The sequence below is a fragment of the Onychostoma macrolepis genome, chromosome 09, assembly GCF_012432095.1.
Source record: "Onychostoma macrolepis isolate SWU-2019 chromosome 09, ASM1243209v1, whole genome shotgun sequence".
Taxonomy (NCBI): domain Eukaryota; kingdom Metazoa; phylum Chordata; class Actinopteri; order Cypriniformes; family Cyprinidae; genus Onychostoma; species Onychostoma macrolepis.
Window position 1 is genome coordinate 20,465,082 of NC_081163.1, and position 15,181 is coordinate 20,480,262.

Sequence of the window (15,181 nt, forward strand, 5' to 3'; positions counted from 1 at the left end):
TATTTAAACTGTTCGTTAATTAAAATGTGTGATGCTGTTATTGAAAGTATGCTTTCAAAGTACTGTGTTCTTTATTTATTACAGTCCGTTGAAATTTGTTCACTTATTTTTCGCTCTTCTTTTATTTAAATAGCCTACCCTTTACGGTGTCACTAATTAATGTGCTGCTAATTTCTGATTTGGCAGTGATTTGTTTCTTAGAAAAATGTTAGGCTACCTTATTAAAAGTATTGCTCTTAACAGACCTGTGTTTTTTGTATTACTATTTATAGGGCTGGGCGATATAACGAACACGATATTCATGCGCATCTCCTCAGCAGTGTTGGGCGCGTTACTTTAATAAAGTAATTAGTTATAGTTATTAGTTACTTCTCACAAATAGTAACTGAGTTAGTAACTGAGTTACATCATTATAAAAGTAACTAATTACCAGGGAAAGTAACTATTGCGCTACTTTTTTTTTTAAATGTTCAAATATGTCAAATAACTTGGATGCCCCCAATATTAAATATGCTAAATGAATGAAATGGACACTAAATAGAATAAATTATTATTATAAAACATTGTACACTAATCTACACTATTTTAATATTTCTGTGGGACAATGTGAGAGACACCTATCAAATTCAATATAGTATTGTAAATATTAAATATATCTGATATATAAATATATATCTGACACTTAGCATCAGTCAGTCAAGCATGTGATATTATGCTAATTTAGCATTATATGATGATAGAACTTTAGTAATTAGAATAACCATGTATGAATGCATATTTGTCATGTTGACTGAACTTAGGACTGGTGGTGGTGCTTAAGATATTGTTTGTCATTTAGTGTTTCGATTAAAAAAAAAGGGGAAAAAACTAAAAATAATACTGATAAGATAACAAAACTACTACGAATTCTACTACAATATAAAACGCACTAAGGATTAATGAGCTGCTGGGTTCATGAATATTAATCACGTTGTCTGCGTTCGCTCGAATTGATTTGCTGAAATTGACTGTCGCTTGCGCATAAGTCCCGCCCACTACCAGAGAACCTGGCAGTTCTCAAAAGCTGAAGAATTCCAAAAGGAACTCCGTTATTTTGACAGGAAAATACAACAAAGAATATCGTTTATATGTAGCGCGTCAATTGTGCATGTTATTAAAGACTATCTTGCTCTGTAACTTTCTTTGCGTGTGAGACAAAGCGACGGCGAGCCGTGCGCTTTCACACTAGAGTTTACGGTACGTCAAATACAGCTACACTGTCCATTCAGATAAACTGAAAAATAAAATAATAATAATATTATAAATTATAGTAACGCCGCATTTTATTGTCAGTAACGGTAACGGTGTTGTAACGGGGGAAACAGTAATTCGTTTGATTACTCGTTACTGAAAAAATAACGCCATTAGTAACGCCGTTAATTTATAACGCCGTTATTCCCATCACTGCTCGTCAGTAAAGCCAGTTCCGTGATTAGCGCTAAATCTCCATCACCTGTTTTCAAATAGAGCGCCATTTAATACACAAAGGCGTAGTTCACTGACAAGCTACGCAATATCACGTTCATTATCGAAGGCGATTCATCTGCGATAATGAACGCGAAATTGCGTAGCTTGTCAGCATTATTATTGCTGCATTATTATTCAACAAACAGTTACCTCTTTAGCACTTCATCTTCTTGTGATTAATAATTCTGGTGTAAATGTGGGCAGTCATGTGTTAAAGTTCCCTGGTTCCGTGGATTTCCAAAAAAAAATACTCAATACATGGTCTTGATTTTTTTCAAATATGAAAGTTACATTACATTTCTACAAAGTACATTATACTCCCTTGTTTCATTGGAAAAATTAGCGTTCTCACAATGTGAACCCATCTAAAGGCCCTTGTAAAGTGGCTGAATTATAGTGCCTTGAGTATGTGGATGCAGAAATTGTTACTTTTATATTCGAAAGTGTTAAAATGGCACCAGCACATCTAGATCAGTCAACAAGTCAACCTCTGACCAGAACTGAAACAGCAGGAGGATGACCACAATTATGCACAGACATCATTCAGAATTACTGCTAGTAAAAGGACTCCCTCGGTCTAAAGTTAGAGAGGTTTAAGGTTACAGTAACACTGCTGAACATTGCAAAACAAACGCAAATAGGCCTACTCACTCCAAAAAACATTTGCAACAATGCAGCATAATACCGCAGACATAGGCTATAGAATTGCAAAAAAACAGTAGGAAAATACTGCAAGCTTGGAATAGTCTGCATATACTAATAAAAATAAAGCATTTGGAAAATTTGCTTTGCGTGTTAGCTTGCAGTTTGTTTGAATCCCATTTTGGGAGAACAAACACAGACCTTTCCTCTACAGCAAAGCGGCCAATGGCAGCCCACATAAACAGCGCAATGTGCTGCGAGTGTGTTCTCTGGCATGCGGGGAGGGGAAGTGGGCGTACCTCCTGACTCAGGTGAGTATACACACAGTTTTCAAACTAGGTCCACAGGAGCGTGTAACCAGATCTTACAAGCACGATCCAGCCAATCTCTGAAAGAGCTTGACATTTTTGCAGCCTCTGGCTACATTTGGCACGGCAACCACAAATGCAATGACTGGAGGAAGTAAAAAAGGAAAAGAGTGATTTTTCCAACCGCTCTGCTTCAAAAACAGTTTGAATTTGGATGGGAGAAACGAAAAACAGCTTGGACAGTAGGGAGTTTTAAGGGAAAGCACTTTAGGTATTAAGACTTTTAGTTTATATGGTACAACAAGAACTGCTTTGTAAACAGTTAAAAACTCAGCGATTACCGATGTATAACCACAATTTCAGTTCATCAGTTTCTAGTCTGGTGAGCAGGGATTGAAAGTAACTCACCAGCCAATTTGGCTGCTAAATTTTTAAGTTACCGGCCATTCATAACTTCTACTAGCCCCAAAAAAAACTAAATTAAAAACCAACAGCTTGAGGACAAAGCGACCTTTGCAAATTATTTTGCGTCAGTACTAAGGGTGTGCGATATTGACAAAAAAATAATACTCAATATTTTGGGGGGATTTTATCGATAAAGATAAATAGACGATAATTTGCTGAGTGTGTTACCGTGGACAGCTGACTCCTAAAGTTTTTGATATTCTTCATATTCTGTGTGGTCAGTTCACAGCAGTGATAAAAATGAATCTTTTCCAATAAGTTTGAATTGATTTTAACCTTTTATGGGCATTTATAAAGCCATTTTCTAAAAGTGTGCATCATCTTTTGAGTCAAATTCTTACATTTAATCAATCAGTCATAATAATAATACATTTAGGCGGTTACTAAACAAATGAAATCAGTATCAAGAAAATTCATCTTTGCTAGAGTTTATGGCATTTAGATGTATGGAATGCTTTAACCTGAGGTTACAAATGCATAAATAAAGTTTTAATATTTTAAACATGAAATGTTGAATACTGATATTTGAAATGAAAACATACTTTAGCAATTCACTGTTAATAAGTGAGTCACTGTGATTGAACCGAATCATTTAAACGGTTGATTCATTCAGGAACGACACACCGCCATGTTGCTCAGAGACGCAAAACAGCGTTGTGGCTGTGTTTGGAATATTATTTGTTGGCCAAAGAGAACAAAAAAAGCCAATATGGTGTCTAAAATGTAAGTCTTTTGATATTAACTTATTGCTTATTGAACTGTTGTATAAAATCAATATCACATTTGTAACAATGCTGATTTTTTAAGAAAAATGGCACTCTTCGCATGATATTGATTAACTATATGAATGGATATAAATACATTTTCTGCCCCCTTATATTGAATTATGTGATCATGCAGTGAAAGAACGCACTCTAAATGCGCACGCGCACTAAACCAGACTTCATCACACAGTCGCCTATGCATGCACTCTGTCGGTGTGTTTTGTTTGGTTTTTGCAATATACTCGATAATATCATGATGTCTCACGAGTTCAGTTTTTGCGCTAAACCTGCACAGATTTGGCTTGCATTAACTTCCCCCAAGAAATTAATGAGTGAACAATTTACGAAAAGTAAAGTTAATTTCAAACCCTGCTGGTGAGGGTTGTTGGTTAAATTCACCCTTATGAAAAACGTACAGTACCATGGTACAATGGTCTATCAGGCCACTATTATGGGTTTTATTGATTTAAAAATATCACTATTTAAAAGATTTCAGCCATTTATCGGTTGACTTTAATAAACAACTAATGGCTTAAAGGGATAATTCAACCAAAAATGAAAATTCTGTCATTAATTATTCACCCTCATGTTGTTTCAAACCCGTCGTTCATCTTCAGAACACAAATTGAAATATTTTTGATGAAATCCAAGAGCTTTCTGCCCCTTCATGGACAGAAACGGAACTACCACGTTCAAGGAAAGATAATAAGGACATCGTTAAAATAGTCCATGTGATGTCAGTGGTTTAACTGTAATTTTATGAAGCTACAAGAAAACTTTTCGTGCACAAAGGAAATAGAAATAACTTTATTCAACAGTTTCTTCTCTTTCCTGTCAGCCTTCAATGCTTCGATGTTGCTGACACAGGAGCCAGCGTTTTGACATAGAAACAAGACGTGCTGCACCTTGTTTTTAAGCAGAGAAATGCACACGCATGGTCATGGTACTATTGTGAACGTGCGTCAAACGTTTTAACGATGTCCTTACTACCTTTATGGGCCTTGAACATGGTAGTTGCGCTGCTGTCTATGGAGGGTCAGAGAGCTCTCGGATTTCATAAAAAATATCTCAACTTGTGTTCCGAAGATGAACAAAGGTCCTACGGATTTGGAACGACAAACTAATGACAGAATTTTCATTTTTGGGTGAACTATGCCTTTAAATAAAGTGTTTATTAGGGTTCATCTCTACTAAGAATGCTTCAAAATGTCCCATTGCATTTGCATGGTTTACAAGAATACCACAGCAATAAAATGGTAATTTCTCCAAAAAGCCATTGCACTCGTTTGCCCATTTTCATTCAAGCCTCATATCACATTGAACAGAATCTAATCTCAGCTGATGGGGCCAAGTATGCAGTGCCTGTCCTATAAAATTAAAGGTGAAATGTGCATTTTTGTCAATGTTAAAATACTTTTTTTCATATCCAACTTTAATATGCAGAGACAGCTACAAGTAAAGCCATTAGTAGGTTGATTTCCTCGCCAAAGCGCAAACACTGTGGACTCTGTTTGTTTGTGTATCCAATGCAGCAACATTGGAATTTTTTGAAATGTTAAGCTAAGAACCAAATCAAATCAAAACAGGTTTACTATGAACTGTTTCTTAAGAATTTTATGCCTTCAACTACAAAGGGGTTTTCCTAAGTAGAAAGAAAGAAACCAATTCAGTGACTAAAGAAAAGCAGTTCTGCGAAACACGGCAACGTGTGGCAGCTGTCACACTGCAATGAGAATCAGAGTGTCTGGTAGTAGCATCTGAAACCAGTTTCTTATATATTCAAATGAACTACTAGCAGTGAAACCCCAAAAAAGCAATTTCATGATTTCAGTTCACAGCTCTGTAATTAAAATTAGTTTCCACTCTCTCCAGATTTGTAAAACACTACATCAAACATACCATATGAGAGAAGAAATAAACCAACACTTAACTGACTTTTAACATATTACCCTTCCACTCAGTCATTCCAAGTACAGCGGGCCCAATAATCTGTCTATATTATAATTAAAAATCTTTTTAATTCTCTTTTTTATGTTTTGCATGACATGACTTTGCGCAATAGAAAGCCATTGAATACCAATAAAAATGATAAATGCAGCAAAAAAACATTAAATATTATATAATAATAGTTTTGTGCACACTTCCAAAGCATACTGTGGGTGTCTTGTGAAAATCTTTCATGCACAACTTGTCCAAACACAGGGAACAAGCTGTACAATCAAAGGGCTAAAGATGTACACATAACAGACACACTCATGTGCGGTGGAATTTTTCAAATGACCTCCTCCTTCCTCTTTCCGTCAAAACACGAGAGCTTTACTCATTAATGCTTAAAACATCTCATTGTCTCTTTGAGATGTGTCACGAGCCATACATTAAAAATGGAGGGAAAAAAGGAGGTCGTCTATTTTTGTCTGTCTGAGTTTACTTGCAGACAGACAAGAGAAGCCACTGAAATGCAGTAGGGAATCTCCATAGGTTTTAACATCAACCCCTCTCAATCAAATTTTCTGGTGCATAATGGACATTATAGCCACACTAATACTTCTAATTCAGTTTTGTCTTTTATCCTTTATCAGTTTTATCTTTCATAATACAGTTTTGTGATTTACTACCTTTCCTAAGTTTAAGGTTGGTAAGATTTTTGAACAAAAGTTTCTTATGTTGGCCAAGGCTGCATTTATATGACCAAAAATACGGCAAAACAGTAATAGCCTACTGTAAAATATTATTACAATTTAAAATAACTTTTTAAGTTTTAAAATGTAATTTATTCCTGTGATGACAAAGCTGAATTTCAGCAGCTATTACTCCAGTCTTCAGTGTCACATGATCCCTTCAGAAATCATTCTAATATGATGATTTGGTGCTCAAGAAATATTTCTTATTATCATCAATAATGGCTGGGTTTTGACAATTTGATTTGTTTATGCTTCACAAGCTTGCGGTTCGATTCAATTCCAATTCAATATAAATTATTTTGTGTGCGTCATATATATATATATATATCTGTGTGTGCGTGCGTATATATACACACATGGATAGCCATATACAGTACAAACAAATCTTTCAACTTATTGCTGTAAAATAGACATGAAAGTCAGTACTATATTAAAATTTGCTTATTTTTATACAAACACTTAAATTACACTCAATGATGTTTTTATAATATTAAAGCTAACAACACTAATTTTACTTTACTAACTTTAAATTACATAATTATATTTTAGAATAAAACTTGACAGATTTATTCCAATTTAAATTAAATATTGAAGAACAGTAAACATTTTCCCTATAGCCCTATTATCAATGTTAAAAACAGTTGTACTGCTTAATATATTTCTGTGAAAACTGTGCAACATATTTTTTCAAAATTCATATATTTTTTGTAACATTACTGTCACTTTTGTTTAATTTAATGCATCCTTGCTGAATAAAAATACTAATTTCCTAAAAAAAAAAAAAAAAAAAAAATGTAAAAAATACATACCCCAAATCTTTAAAAGGTACTGTAAGTGTCAAAATAAAAGATTTTATTCCCTGTCCACACAGTGATATAAATCTTCAAGTAAAAAGGAAGCTCATGATAGCTATTCCGGATAATCTTGGAGCGCTTACCACAAAAATGTGACACTCTCATTTCCTCAGGGCCGAGCGCGTGTTTGGTGACAACAGAAGGAAGCAACACTGAGCTTTATAATTAACTAAATCAAAGACGTACATTTGAAAGAACATGCTATTTTGTTAGGAAATCTGAAATTGGAACAAAAATGGAAATTATTGAATGAATCCTCCCTCACAAAAACACTAATAATTAAAAACGGTACGCATGTAAAACACCTTTGAGTCTGCGACAGATGGACTGTACACACAGCTGTGGTCATATCTGCTGAAAAGCATGGGATGTATGGCTGTTTCTGTTTTGCAGTGCCACATGAGCAGTCACCGCAGCAATGCTGACAGAACACCCTCCATTCACAATACCGAGGCCAGTCATCCATCTCTTACCTTCTCAGACAGGAAGTTTTTATTGAAAAGAACAAGCAGAGAAAACCTGTAAAAACGAGCCCTTTTTTCCTTCACGCTCATCTCTTAGTGACTCAGATCTGAGATGGCTGAATATGGTTGAATTTATTTGACCTGGTATTAGAAGGTGCAGTTCCTAGATGAACTAATCATAATTCCTGAATGTCCAGTTAAACATAATGGGTGTTTCTGCATTGCAAAAACAAATGCTGTTGTATTAAAATCCATAGCTTCAATCACTTTTACCACTAGTGTATGTGGAGGTGCTCTAAACATTGGTACTTTCAAAGCTCTCGATAAACTAAGTAACTTAGTATACCAAACCAGATAATAATTTCAACAAGATTACTAGCTAAATAGGAAACAACAAATGTTATCAAGTGGGTCAGACACTAAAATTCTCATCTTGGAAAGTACACTATCGTTCCAAAGTTTGTGGTCAGTATGATTTTTGTTGTTGTTGTTGTTAAAGAGACTAATACTTTAAGCAAGGAAGCATTAAACTTGATCAAAAGTCACAGTAAAGACTTTAACTTTTGCAAATAAATGCTATTTATCAAAAAATAATAATAAACCATGTTTTTTACAAAAGTATTAAGCAGAATTATTTTCAACATTGATAATAAGAAATGTTTCTTGAGCATCAAATAGCAAATTAGATTGATTTCTAAAGGATCGTGTGACTAAAAACTGGAGTAATGACTGCTATAAATTCAGCTTTGTAACACAGGAATAAATTATTTTAAATTGTAATACTTCACAGTATAAATGTTTTACCATATTTTTATTCAAATATACATAGCATTGGCGGGTATAAGAGACTTCTTTCAACAGCATTATAAAAATCTTACCAATCAACTTTTGAATGGTCCATCCGCACACACTAGTAAGTTTTAGATTTATAATAAAATCAAATTGTTCAAAACACCAAATTGTAAACGCAAAATCACCTTTTCTTCAGTTCCACAGCTTGTGTAAAGAAGTTTAACAGCGATTAAGTGACCATCATTTGTTATCAATGAGAACTGGCGAGTTGTCGTCACTACCAGTGAACTGAACAATTCTGCCATTTCACTGACGAACATTCTTGCTTGAAAATACATTTTAATAATGTTATTATCTATAACATTAAATGAACTAATGCCACACAGGCTACTACTAGGAGGAAGTCAGCAATTATTACAATAGAAAAACCGTGGAAATGACCCTACAGCTTAAAAATAAATTATATCTCAGTCTGACAGAGTATATGGTGTTAAGATCCCATGAAAGAGCCTCATAATTAGGTGCTTAACTTGGCCATGGGTTGTACTCAGGAGGTCAGAACTAACACTGCAATGTGCTCGGTCAGGCAATGTGGTTTCCATACAGAGATGGGCAGGTGCTGCCAGTTCCAACTGTCTGAACACCTGCCTCCTGTTACCCCCTCTTCAAAGCCCCCCAGTTCAGCTCTACATGGCCTTGGCTCAGGTGCACAGAAATGCTGGCCAGGGCCCTTGCTGCAGCCCTCGCGCCCCTAACAGCTGACACCCTGAAATCATCCAAACCACTCCTGCATAAAATCCACTCAGCCCACAGGACTGGACTGCTAACTCAGATCTCCAAGATCCTGAATCACTGAAAACCAAACAATGACGGAGACCTCTGAAAAATAATAGATTTAAAAAGAGTTCATCCAGCAGATATTTACCATTCACACATATGTCTACTCTCCTTTTCACATCGGGTCAGTATGATTTTTTTTCTTTCTCCTTTTATTCAGCAAGGATGTATTAAATTGATCAAAAGTGACAGTAAATATTTACAATGTTACAAAATAATTCTATTTCAAATAAACTCTGTTCTTTTGAACTTTCAAAGAATCCTGGAAAAAACGATTATCATGGTTTCTACAAAATATTAGAATGATTTCTGAAGGATCTGAAGACTAAACGGTTGATGAAAATTAAGAGAAGTAAATCACATTAAAGAAATTCAAGAATATTATATTATATATACAATTTTATATTAAAGTATATTTCATATATGAAAACAGCTATGCCAAATTGCAACATTTACTGTATTTTTGATCAAATAAACGCAGCCTTGGTGAGAATAGGAGAGTAAAAATATTAGAAACCCCAAATTATCAGTGTGTGTAAAATGTAAAATTATATTCTGAGATATATACACACACACACACACACACCTACATCCATCCACCCATGTATCCATGCCAGCATGAAGGAGGAATTCTGAACAACTGGTTTTCACCTGTCAATATGACGTCGCAATGATTAAGTCGTATGTCTTGTCAACACCGTCATAAACCCTGTCAAAAACCATGACGTCACTGCCAATACAACACATAAAATAACTCCGATTAAAAATAAACAAAAGAGAGAGAGACTGACCACATAAACACGTCGTTTGACTCACATATCACCAAATGTTTTCACCAATGACCGGGATCATTAGTGCTTGGTTATTAATAAGGTAAAGTTAAATTAAGATAATCCTCTCAAATGGAATAAATAATCATGTAAATCTCTAATCAAAGCTGTATTGTGTTGGTGAAATACACCACAAGCGCCAACAAAATCCAATCTGCTACCGCTTCAGCTACAGAAAAAGCTGCTTCAACAGCTGAATCTTCTGGTACAACATTTACAAATAAAATTCGAAAGACGTATTCCTTGTTTGTAGTTACTTGCTTGTCTAAGACATAACAATATAGAATACAACTTGAAATTTGTTGACAGTGTATCCAGGAAAGCAGCCAGAATTTTAGTACAAAAAAAAATTAAAATAAAAAAACAGTAAAGTGACATGCCAATTCTTACCGTCATAAACTGCTCCAGGGGTGTCCAGTTTTATAAGTAAATATTATTTTGCAAGAGACCCAAGGCGGGGAGCAGAGAGCCCGCTCAGAGCGGCAGCGGCAGCCTCATACTGACCCACTCCAGCCCAGCACACACATTCAACTCAACGGGGCCTCCGGTTCCAATAATCCACACAAACTCGATCCTGTGAAGCCAGTCAGCGAGGACACTTTACAATCCACTCAACGGGACCACTAGGGCGGCGGAAGGGGTCTCACAGCAGAATAAAAACGCATTTCCCACTCTGGAGGTCGGCTCATCGGGATCGGTCACTTCTCAAGCTGCGTCTCCGATCACGGTGCTGTTACATTGTAGGAGCCGCAGAAGCAGCAGCAGTGCTGAGTGTTACATTGTAACATGGCGCGACATCTCTCCGCAGCGCCACCAGCGGCCGGGGGTGGAGTCACAACTGGGGAGGCGGGACATTTACTGACAGACAGACAGACTGATAGATAGATAGATAGATAGATAGATAGATAGATAGATAGATAGATAGATAGATAGATAGATAGATAGATAGATAGATAGATAGATAGATAGATAGATAGATAGATAGATAGATAGATAGATAGATAGATAGACAGACAGACAGACAGACAGACAGACAGACAGACAGATAGATAGATAGATAGACAGATAGATAGATAGACAGATAGATAGACAGACAGATAGACAGACAGATAGTCAGACAGACAGAGAGAGACAGACAGACAGACAGACAGACAGACAGACAGATAGACAGACAGATAGATAGATAGATAGACAGACAGACAGACAGATAGATAGATAGACAGATAGATAGATAGACAGATAGATAGATAGATAGATAGATAGATAGATAGTCAGACAGACAGACAGATAGTCAGACAGACAGACAGATAGTCAGACAGACAGACAGATAGTCAGACAGACAGAGACTGATAGACAAGCAGATAGATAGATAGATAGATAGATAGATAGATAGATAGATAGATAGAGATAGATAGATAGATAGTCAGACAGACAGACAGACAGAGAGAGAGAGACAGACAGACAGACAGACAGACAGACAGACAGACAGACACAGACGGACGGACGGACGGACGGACGGACAGACAGACAGACAGACAGACAGACAGACAGACAGACAGACAGACAGACAGACAGACAGACAGACAGACAGACAGACAGACAGACAGACAGACAGACAGACAGACAGATAGATAGATAGATAGATAGATAGATAGTCAGACAGACAGACAGATAGTCAGACAGACAGACAGATAGTCAGACAGACAGACAGATAGATAGACAGACAGACAGATAGATAGATAGATAGATAGATAGATAGATAGATAGATAGATAGATAGATAGATAGATAGATAGATAGATAGATAGATAGTCAGACAGACAGACAGATAGTCAGACAGACAGACAGATAGTCAGACAGACAGAGACTGATAGACAAGCAGATAGATAGATAGATAGATAGATAGATAGATAGATAGATAGATAGATAGATAGATAGATAGATAGATAGATAGATAGATAGATAGATAGATAGATAGATAGGGTTTTATTTTCAGTACTGCTATTACAATCAACATGGTTTGATATCTGATATAAGTGGGCCACAACTGATTACTCTGATACAACCTACCAACTGTTAAAGCAATGAAAACAGTTACGCTGCTCACAGAATTTTTCATCCAGATAGTTTATATGGACAATGGTGGCATCTTGTGGCATAATTGTGCTGATGCTCCTAATTACTTGTTTTTTGTAAGACTTTCGACTTCTTAAGTATATCCTTAAAATGTAGTATACATTTGAGTTTTAATTATTTATTTGTATTTATTGTATATTATCTTAACATGCTATGTTATGTTTAGACCCTGTACTGTGCAATAAACCAATAATAAATATGTTAGTAGCTAGGAATTCTTGAATATTAATCTTACAGTATGTGAAAAGTTTAAAGACTAAACTGCATGGGGGGGTGCTTAGTTGGAAGTTAGCTATTAACTGGAGAACAAAAAGTGTTCACAGAGACATGAGAGGACTTTCACTGTAGAAAGCCAAACCTACTGGAAATGTCATTACAGAATGAGTGATCTAGTATGTAGTATGTGGACTGGGAAATGTCCACACCCAATGTGTGCTTCAGCAAGATTGCCTCTCAAACATCTTTTTGGCATCCATCCTGGATGGTCTTACACTATGACTGCTATGTAGGCATATATAATCAGCAAACATACTTTAAAAATCCTACCATAAACAACTGAAAAAAAACTGTGTGGATACATGTTAACACATTTTAAAATTATTTTGTTTTCATGTCATTGTAATGCCATACATAAATGTGTATAGCATATGTAATATATAGCCTAATGTCTCTTGCTGATCATAATGTAACCTAATCAGCAGCATGATACTTTGACAGACGTAGACTAGAACATGATGGATTTAAGTTAAATTGTTTATTTGTGATAAAGGGAAGACAAGTTATCAAGTGGTGTGTTGTACCATTTCAAAAGCACTGTCCATATACAAATGCAGTATTGCAATATGATTTTCACATGGTAGAAATTAAGCACATATATGCTTTTAAATATAATCAGACAGTTTATACTTTCTCATTTTTCAAAAGATTTAAAATCTTATCCCGTCTAGATGTGTAAGGGGCGTGTCTGAGTTGCAGCAGATGTCCAGGAAACAAGTTTCCACTGGGGGCATACATCTCTTCCCCTTTTGTGCCCATTAGAGAGCGCAGGGTCTTGTTCCGTGTCAAGATTTTCTCATAGAACTCTAAACCACCCTTTGCATAATTGCTTGACAGACATGCTGCACAGTGGTCCGAGCTGTAGTCCAACCACTGGCTCAGAGCATCAGAAGCCAGGATATAAGACACGACCCCTAAACCCACAGCAAACACATTAACACCAGCCCTGAAGAAGATGGACCCAGCCTGGAGCCCAAAGATCTGCTTGAGGGCTACACTATATATACAAGCCCCTGCCAGACATGCTGGAGCCACTGCAGCGTGCAACACGGGTCCCCCAGCCCCCAGTCGGGCCACTTCTCGGGCTATAGCAAACTTCTGTGCCTCCAGAGAGAACACCAAGGAGTTTTTGAGAGCAGCACCTGAATCGCTGTCCCACTCCAGCTCTTTGCCATTGATGAGAATAGTGCGGTTGGTGATGCCCGATGGATCATCGGTGGTGCTGTTGAAGTTGGCTGGGATGCCGATCTGCGCTCCAGAGGTAAGCCATGGAACACCTGCCCCTACCGGGTGAAAGCCAAAGGCAGCAAAAGCACTGAAGTTTTTAGGGAAGCTGACAGCAGAATCTTTGAGCACCTCTTGAAAGACGTTCTCAAGCTTCTCCGAAAGACTGGCTGGTTTTCCTTTGTGCCAAGCCTGGTATACTTTTCTGTATGTATATTCTGGGAAAACATGATAGAAAATGTTGGCAGAAAATACCCCTCCACAGCCGACAAGGAGCAGCGGTGTCCGATACTTCTGAATAAACACAGAGAGTCTCAGAAAAGGTGAAGCCATCTCTTCTCTTGCTTTTGACCACTTGACTAAACTGTCAACACAAATGACAAAATGATATATTATTAATCATAAATAATATCATCTTTACATTTCACATCAAATGTTATATCTCATCAATACCCTACCATGCACATATAATAAATATGTATTTTCCAAAAACTATATGAAAATTAGTTCAAAAATGCATTTTGCTTTTAAAAAAAATACGTTGTACATTTTCATAACTTCTTGTTTCGCAAGCCCTTCTTTTCCGAACTAAAATTTACATTGTCGAATGAGGTCCTAAACACATTTCTCCAAAGTCTTTGGGTAAAATATCCATTTAAAAAAATAATATAAACCGTAAGCATTCTCTTACTTGCTACTTTGTGCTCATTCTCACAAGGACAACACGTTGACTGTTATGGAAACACATCTACCGCAAGAAAAGTTTACGACAGTTTTACGACAACACAAACGATTTGCGGACCCCGTAGAAATAGAATAAGGATTAGAATGGAAATTAAAGTGTATAATTCGTACCACTAAAATGGGAATGGAGTACATGTGTGGGGGGAAAAAATCACAAATCACATACTCTACATTTTGTATTCATAAATTAGTGTATATCGGGGTATTGTGTGTCACGTATGAATGGGTATATTTTTTGACTAAAGCAGAAAGATTTTGAGCCACCGAGCGCCTCTAGAGGAAGAAAACTTTTGACTCGTAGAAAACAGAAGCCGAAAGCCTTTATTTCCTTATGCAGTGAACTTAATCTTTTTCTACGAAGTACACTTTCAAAACAGGCACTAGTTTATCACAGATTCATTTCATATTTATGTCAAAGCACCGGTTGGGCGTGAAAGACCCTTAACATTTATTTATTATTTTTATTTTTTATTTTTTCTGTTGTTCAACCTCATCTTTTGCAATGTTATAAATGCCTACGCCTTTCTATTTAACAGTATTAAAAAGTTGCAATTACATCTGGCAAACGTCGTCCTCTTAAGATAAACAGACAAAATATAAAGTTATTTGTATTGTACTTTCAAACATAATTTAGTTTTTCATCTCATACATCATCTAAA

The 15,181-nt window shown here is 36.2% G+C and overlaps 2 protein-coding genes across 2 annotated transcripts in view; both read right to left on the reverse strand.

The window, feature by feature from the left end:
* ptpn4a (protein tyrosine phosphatase non-receptor type 4a) overlaps positions 1-10,922 on the reverse strand; it is a 67,153-nt gene extending 56,231 nt beyond the window's left edge. The window contains exon 1 of the mRNA XM_058786666.1: positions 10,534-10,922. The gene's annotated coding sequence lies outside the window, so the exon portion shown is untranslated. The remainder of the gene's footprint in view (positions 1-10,533) is intronic.
* Positions 10,923-13,019: 2,097 nt separating this feature from the next.
* On the reverse strand, positions 13,020-14,584 carry tmem177 (transmembrane protein 177). Its single transcript, XM_058787492.1, has 2 exons — positions 14,470-14,584; positions 13,020-14,142 (listed from the first exon to the last, which is right to left on the reverse strand). The coding sequence occupies exon 2, from the start codon at positions 14,109-14,111 to the stop codon at positions 13,179-13,181; it is 933 nt and encodes a 310-aa protein (XP_058643475.1). The 5' UTR covers positions 14,112-14,142; positions 14,470-14,584; the 3' UTR covers positions 13,020-13,178.
* Positions 14,585-15,181: the final 597 nt, after the last annotated feature.

Coding starts and splice junctions, on each gene's coding strand:
- tmem177 (XM_058787492.1), bottom strand. CDS start 14,111: ATGGCTTCACCTTTTCTGAGACTCTCTGTGTTTATTCAGAAGTATCGG.